Below are 7,944 nucleotides of genomic sequence, written 5' to 3' on the forward strand. Positions count from 1 at the left end.
AACATGCTTTATCCTCTCAACACAATAACAAAGTGCTTGTATTGATTTCCGTTCTATATGTGCTTTATACCATAACAATAGGCTTTCATTTTTTACCCTTAGGTTTGGTTAAGAGTAAGATTAGGACTATTAATCACACCTTATCACGTCCAAAAAATCATTAAAACCTTTTAAACCAGGCCAAACCAGCTCTCGAGTAGGAGAGTGAGTCCATAGTCCCGTGTGCTAAAAGCCATGAGTTTGGACACGTGAGCCTACAGACATGAGCCTTAACACCTAAGCCGTGAGTCTAGACACATATGAGATGTGAGTCTAGACATGTGCACCTGTAGATGTGAGCCTAAAGACGTGAATCTAGAGGTAGGTATACCTAATATAGTATGGACTAATTATATTATCACGCCAAACCAGCTCTAGAGTAAGGGATTGAGCTCATAGTTCCGTATAAAAAGACGTGAGTCTGGACACGTGAGCTTTATAAACGTAAGCTTGAATACGTGAGACGTCAGTTTGGACACATGAGCCGTGAGTCTGGACACGTGAGACGTCAATCTGGACACGTGAGCCGTGAGTCTTGACACGTGAGCTGTGAGTCTTGACACGTGAATCTGCATATGTGAGCCTGGAGACGTGAGTCTAGAGGTAGGTATACCTGATATAGTACGTATCAATTATACTATCATAAAGACTCGTAGAAAAAACTAAGCAAGAATGGAGTGCAGTGGCTTTCACCTTAACTAATGTGTCAACACCACCTTCTGAAAAGTCAGAATAGTCTGTGGACTTTGAGTAGCAAGAGGCAACAGTTAGCCCATGTGTAGTCACCCTACCCATCCTTGTTCTCATTAAAGAAGAGCCAACCATGGTGCCAAACCCCGAAGAGAATCAATCATGCACACACTTCTATGGCACCACCAAGAAACCTTAGGGCTCAAAATTGATTGCCAAGATCCCGCAACACCTGTGTGCACCATGTTGCAACACCAACTTGCAAGTTGGAAATGGAAAGACAAAGCTCAATTAAGTGCACCAGCAAAGCCACCCAAGGTGGTGTCGAAAATTTATCTTGGATGGGCAAATGTTTCTTTGTTCTCTTCAACAACTGATTCTTGATTTGATCTCTTCAGAAGGCCAAAGCCTCCATTTTCTCTAAGTGTTACCCTGTATCATGTAATCTTTTAATTTTCCTTGATTTGTGGCCTCTTGAAAAACTCATTTGTATTAATTAATTAGCAAAGAATATGTGATAAATGGTCTGACTGAAAAAAGTTACTATACTAACATGTAGCTTTTGGTTTTTAATTATACTCAGATGGAAAGTAAAATTTATTCTTAATTATTGTAATTGCACAAGAGTACTGCTCTGCTAAGGCCAACCAAACATTACCATTTGGCTCGAAAGCAACATAAATATGCCACCTGGTAAATGACATGTGGAAAGTCATATGTTGAGTTGGCGCTTCTGCTTTCCGAGCAGCATGCCTTCAAACCACAATAACCCAAATTCAACCCACATGACATTCTCAGAACATGCAGCTTAAACAAAATAGGCTACATGGCCGTGATTCCAAGAAAAATGCATAAAAGCAACCCTAGTTAATGGCAACTTTGGGATAATCCAAAAACACTGTATAGATGCACAACCATACTCTCCTTCATGCTTTTGTGCAGTCTCCTTAAGTTTAGTATCTGAGCTTCCAATCCAAGAGCGCTCAACAAATGTAGGATGACCACACACACGTTAACGACTGATCAATCATGTACAAAACCATGGTCAATACTCCTTGAAGTTAACATCCATATTTCTTCGAGCTCCCCATCTGGCTGCCACTCAACAAATGTATGATACCCATACACATGGATCGTTGAGTTTGCAAGCAAGCCAAAGCTATGGTACATTGAATTTAAATAGTGCAAAAAAAAATGAACTTGTTCTCCCTTTCCATCCCTCTTTGTTTTCATGCACCTATTTGGAAGCCCATCCACCTTATACTTTTTGGCAATTGAGAGAATAGCTTTGCTGAGTGTAAGAGGTTAGATGCTTTCTGAAATAACCTCTCTACAAGATCTGGCTGAAGCTCAAAGTAAACTTGAAGTGAGAGCTCGTACATGGGAAATTTAAAACTGTGCTTTGCTTAAAGTTCTCCACAATCGCTGATGTAGAGTGCCTTCAAAGGTCGGTACCAGAAATTGCGTGCATTGGATGCCCTCTCATCTCCCAGGAAAGAAGCTAATTCATTGAATTGGCGAATCCGCTCACTAGGCTTGTATGTGGGCACAGCAGCTGATGCTATGACCACGTCAAGCCCTACAACATCATCACCAATGATTAACTTTAGTGATTAGGGGAGTAGACTACATCAAGCTTATTTTAAAAGAAAAGAGAGCTTTTAATGGCACAAGTATGTTCTAATTCAACTATGAAATGCAAAAGTGTGATCTCCGATAAGATTATGTTAATTGAATATCCCTGAAACATAACAAGATTATTGAGAACCCTGTGGGAACAAGGCCAACAGTTAAAATATGGACAAAAGGGGAAGTATTGGAGAAGCAATCTTGTTTGTGTTGTAAAGCTGTTTTTCGAATTATATATATATAGCTATTGTTCCCAAAAAAAAAAATTATGTTAATTGAGTTTGTAGTCTAACTATTTAACCCCACATTGGTATAGCAAGAGGTTAGACTAAATGTTGAGCAGTAGTTTGAAGGAAAAAAAGAGGGATTTAGAAGAAGACCTTCTAAAACAGTTCCAAAAACAATGTTGTTGTTGTCCAATGCAGGGGCAGGGCCAGGTCCTGCAATCATTGCCAAACTAACATGATTTACCTGTTTATTGGGATCATATCCACTCAAGCCCAGACTAAATCAAAGCATATGAAAGCACCTGTGGTGATTAGAAATTCGACATTGCGGTAATCGGTGTTGAGCTTGAATTGATCTTCATCATCATTCTCCGAGAGGCAGAGGGAAACCATCCCTGGTCGTGAATGCGGCAGCTTGAAGGCCTCAGACTTCACACTTTCGAGGTTTCTGTCCAGATTGGTAGGGGGCAAGACCTCCCCTTTCTCCCTGGAGAAGCCTTGCTTGCCAGCCATGATGTACTGTCCCGCAACGATGCGGTGAATCAAGCAACCCTTGTACGAAGACCCCGCTTTGCCATTACACATGGCCTTGAAGTTGGCCACTGTCTCAGGGACCAGCTTGCCGTACAGCCCAATGACAATCCTACCCAGAGCTTCACCATCACTGCAGTAGAAAGATGATGATGGTGATGATGATGTCCGAGGCTGTAGTGGCTGCGATGGTGATGATGGGACCATACCCTTTCCTTCTGCAGATACTGCTCCACTCTCCCTGCTTGTGCTGAAGATGGATGGGCATTTCGTGATTTCCAAATACACTTTGTCAGTAATGGTGCAGTCTGGCGCCCGGAAACCTTCCTCTGCAAGCGATGGCCATGGGGCTAACCCTAACCCTAACTCTGACCATCCCAACAGCGATGAGGCAGTCCCTGCCCCCATTCGCAACAACAAACCCCGCCTGTCCGATCGACCCTGAGTTTCTGCAGTTGCAGAAGATCCACCGAACCTAGGGTTTTTGCGGTATTGACAGTCTTCATCTTCATCTTCACCTTCTTCTTTCGCATCCAGCTCTCCATATCTGGACGCATGCACACCGACTGCGGACGGATAGCGCTGAAGGCGAAGTTGCTGGTGTTGATAATGGTGGTGGTTGGGCGGCGCAGGCGAAAGGGCGAGGTTGGGGCCAACAGTGCCCATCGCCACCATTTCGAACTAGGCCATCTAATCCGTTCACATTCCAAAATAAAGGACATGTTTACACGTCGCATTTCACGAGTCCTAGCTGGGAACTTCTAGCTGTTTTTCGCAGGGCCGGATACAAACCCGGTCGTGTTACACGGGCGGGCGCGCGCCCAAATTTGAGCAGATTCTTTTTGTTTGAGTTTGACCGTGGCTGTGGAACAAAGCGTACTGAACTCTAGCAATATTGCCTTTAACAAATGAACTCACTCTCTCTCTAACTTTTCTTAACTCTCTCCCCCCTCTCTCTCTAAGTGATGCTAACCAATGTAAAGTGCTTGGGGTAAAGCAAGGGGTAAAGCAATCTTGGACCTGCCTCCAAAGGGTTTTTGGCCTACTATTTGACACACACAAATTTTTGGCCTACTATTTGACACACACAAAGAATAAGACTACTTGGACCTGCCTCCAAAGGGTTTTTGGCCTACTATTTGACACACACAAAGAATAAGACTATTTGACAACAGGTGCTACAAAGAACTCGTATAACGTGAGTATCTCCTAAATGCAATAAATAAGACCTAGCTCTCTGGTACAGAGTAACCCTCAAAACACGCAACACATGTCTCTATGTCATGGACAATGTCAGAAACACACTCTTTCCTATATGTAGTAAATAAGACCTAGCCCCCTGGTATAGAATCCCTCAAAACAGGCAACACATGTCTCTATGTCATGGGGGACAGTGTCAAAAACACACTCTTTCCTATATAAATATATCCCCAACTCCTCGCAGTAATACTAATCACATCTCTCTCGAAGCCCTTAACCATAACTCTAACCATTAAAAAGTCCACCCTAGGTAGAATACTAAAATAAAGTAGAAATTAAGAAGTTACATTAAAGAAACATGCAAATGTTTATACGATGACACCTGTAATGAGTTGTTATAATTCACGTACTCATCCCTGTGGCCATTTGGCATAATGCCTGCAACATGTCGATCAGACAAGAAAGGGGTGCAGACAAAAGAGGTGGCTTTATAAAGAAGCTAAGTTATGTATTGTCATGTATTTTTAAAAACTATGAAAAAATAGGAAAAAAAGATATATAATTATTAACCTTCAATCCTCGACTCCGACATATCTAAAGTGAATATGATGCCATACATCCTTGTCCCTAAAACAAAAATGATTTTTTTTTCTAGAATACATACACGAAAGAAAGGACAAAGTGCCACATGGCCTCATATGGAATCCAAATATGTACATGACTTTATCACCTTGTAGCATCTAAGATCTCTTTATAAACAATATTACTATCATCATGAGCATATCACTTTTAGAAGATCCAAATCATCTATTGTAAGAAGAATCTTCACTCCTTGGAAAGTTCATCCCGTGATAATGCAAAGTATATCAATGCATCACGGGAGCATCATCCCAAATAATCAGCTTATAAATCCTCAATACTTGCCCATGTATAGGGGTGTTGCACGTTGCATAATTATCCAATTCCAATGGTATCTTAAACCTTGAGTGTGTTGTTCAACCATTAACCAATAGTAGTTTTGAAATACCTCTGAGGATGTAGTAGTGTGAGCAATATGCCCTTCCTCATGTAATCATGCCAACATACAATTATACAAATATGAGGCTTTCCTGATCCTCCTTGGCCATCAAGGAAGAAAATTTCACCTTCACCTAGAACAATTACTTGGCAACACATTAACAAAGTCAACCTATTTTGGTAATGGTTTAATGTTGCCTCTAGTGCATAAGATAAATTTAATTATCTAATCATGTTAAAAGTTCTCTTTTCAGGGAGTAGAGTGTTCCCTTGAAGATTCAAATGTTACGTGTCCGGTCAAGGCATTCCAAGAAAGTCAGCCAATGTCCATCCCAATGCACGAAGCAATTCTTCTAGATGTAGTAATGCATAATTTTTAACCAAAGATTGGATTCCACTAAATGGACCCATGCTTATTAAACTATGCAAGAAATTCTTAGCCATCATCCCTCAAAAATCTCTCCCGTACTATTTGGGGAGAAGATGGCTCACAAAACAACAATATTGTTATAAATAGATATCTCAATTACGAACGTGTTTGTTGTAATGATGAGGAAAAGAAAGAAAGAAACATTGCACTCATAATGGAGTACCACATGCACTCATGATGGAGTACCACATGCACTCAAGGGAGTACCAGCATAGCCATAGAAGCATGGATCTCCAAGAAGTATGATTTCATTAGTAAAAGTGTGTTATGACCTTAGTTACAATATTCACTTATATACTTGCCCACCATTTCACACTCATTAATGTTGGGCCTCATACTTGATCGGCCATAACCATGCCCATGAGCCTCTCCTTATCTACAAACTCAAGCCCCTTTCATTACAAACCATCCCCACCCAAAGGTTTCGTCCTCGAAACCATGTATGGAGTAATGTATGGGCTGTATGAATCCTTCTTGACTTCCCACATGAATGTGTAAGTACATTTGTTGCAATTCAAAAATGCCTTACACAAGAAAACTCCACATAGAGCTGTCCACTTATTTGATGTACATATGGACTGCTCTCTATGATATCCATAAGCCCACGGAGTCTTATTGAACTTGATTGACGAGTAGTGAAGTATACCAATGACCATGGCTGTCCATACAGTAAATTTACAGCAATGGCATCTTTCATATCATCATCCAAATCCATGCAAATAGCTATCCAAAAACACCAACAGCTGTACACTTTGATTCATTGGTTGTATAAGCTCCGGATGGTCTTTCATGAAGCCTTCGGACTGCCAAGAAGCTTCTTCATTAGGAAAGCCTCTCCACTTCACAAGGTACTCAACAATAGGCCTATTACGAAGGTGTCTTTCCCTCATTCCTATCACCTTCTCCGCCACATATTGAATCATTCCCTCTTCATCCATTGGAGGCAATTCATCAATTACTTCCAATTGAGGGCCCACATACTTCTTCAAATGTGACACATGAAATACATTGTGGATCATTGTGGTACAAGGTAACAACAATTGATAGGCTACTTCACCAATCCTTCTCAACACCTTGTATGGTCCATAAAAGCAATGACCGAGCTTTGTATTGGTGTCTCCCTTCAAAGAAGCATACCTTGACTTAGGAATTCTTAAGAACACATAATCCCCTTCCTTGAACTCCACATGCTTCCTCGATTCATCGGAATATTGCTTCATTTGGTTTTGTGTCTTAGCCATGTTATCCTTGCACCTTTGCATTATTGCACATATCTTCTCAATCTCCTCTTTGGCTTGAGGGTTCACCTTTTCCTTATTGAATGCAAAGGAAGGTACATGCACCTTATACCCATACATGGCTTCAAATGGAGACATGCCAATACTCATGTGATAGGTATTGTTATGGCAAAATTGAGCTAAGTGCAGCCATTTGTCCCATGAAGATTGTTATGGCAAAATTCAACTAAGTGCAGCCATTTGTCCCAAAATGTGGATATTCATCATATAACCCTTGCTGTAATTTCTGAAACATTGGACCAGCCATGTCATCCACCAAATACTCCTCTTGTATCTCATGAATCCAATCATAATGCACCTCCGAAATACCATGTAGAGTGCAAACCCACATCCTAGAAAGTGCATCCGCCACAACATTATCCTTTCCCGCAGTGTAAGAGATCTCGAAATCATAATTTTGCAAGGTAGCAAGCCATCTCTTTTGCTTGGGAGAAAGGTTTTGTTGGGTGAGGAAAAATTGGAGTACTCGTCCTTACTTTGAAATGCCCACCATACAAATAGTGATGCCACTTATTTATGGCATGCAAAATGGCCAACATTTCTTGATCATACACATGAAGCTCCCTCTCCTTCTCGGTAAGCTTTCTACTCTCATAAGCAATTACCCCATGTTCTTGATATAGCACAGCACCAATTCTTCTCCCACTTGCATCAACCCATATAGTGAAAGGCTTAGAAAAATCAGGGCAAACCAATATTGGAGATAAAATGAGTGCTTGCTTGAGCTCTTGAAAGCTCTTATCGGCCACAGCATCCCAAAAAATTGCTTCCTTCTTAAGCCTATCGGTAAGTGGGGCTGCCATGTGAGCATAATGGCATATAAACCTCCGATAGAAGGATGATAATCCAAAAAATCCCCCAATTGAGCAGTGTTGGATGGTGT

General features: G+C 41.1%; 1 protein-coding gene across 1 annotated transcript; it reads right to left on the reverse strand.

Annotated features, from left to right (window-relative positions):
* Positions 1-1,720: 1,720 nt before the first annotated feature.
* On the reverse strand, positions 1,721-3,829 carry LOC147616312 (Cyclophilin-like peptidyl-prolyl cis-trans isomerase family protein). Its single transcript, XM_086777378.1, has 3 exons — positions 2,888-3,829; positions 2,739-2,798; positions 1,721-2,308 (listed from the first exon to the last, which is right to left on the reverse strand). Exons 1-3 carry the CDS (start codon positions 3,789-3,791, stop codon positions 2,136-2,138), a joined length of 1,137 nt encoding a protein of 378 aa, XP_086633504.1. The 5' UTR covers positions 3,792-3,829; the 3' UTR covers positions 1,721-2,135.
* Between the last annotated feature and the right edge of the window lie 4,115 nt (positions 3,830-7,944).

The sequence above is a fragment of the Cibotium barometz genome, chromosome 38 (assembly GCF_041138505.1).
Source record: "Cibotium barometz isolate CiBa-2024 chromosome 38, ASM4113850v1, whole genome shotgun sequence".
Classification (NCBI taxonomy): Eukaryota; Viridiplantae; Streptophyta; class Polypodiopsida; order Cyatheales; family Cibotiaceae; genus Cibotium; species Cibotium barometz.

Bases quoted from the DNA above. Each gene is read 5' to 3' on its own strand.
- LOC147616312 (XM_086777378.1), bottom strand. From the start codon at position 3,791: ATGGTGGCGATGGGCACTGTTGGCCCCAACCTCGCCCTTTCGCCTGCG. The intron at 2,799-2,887 runs GTGCTTTCATAT...CAATGATTGCAG, and splicing joins CGAATTTCTAATCACCACAG to GACCTGGCCCTGCCCCTGCA. The intron at 2,309-2,738 runs GTCTTCTTCTAA...ATGATGTTGTAG, and splicing joins TTTTGGAACTGTTTTAGAAG to GGCTTGACGTGGTCATAGCA.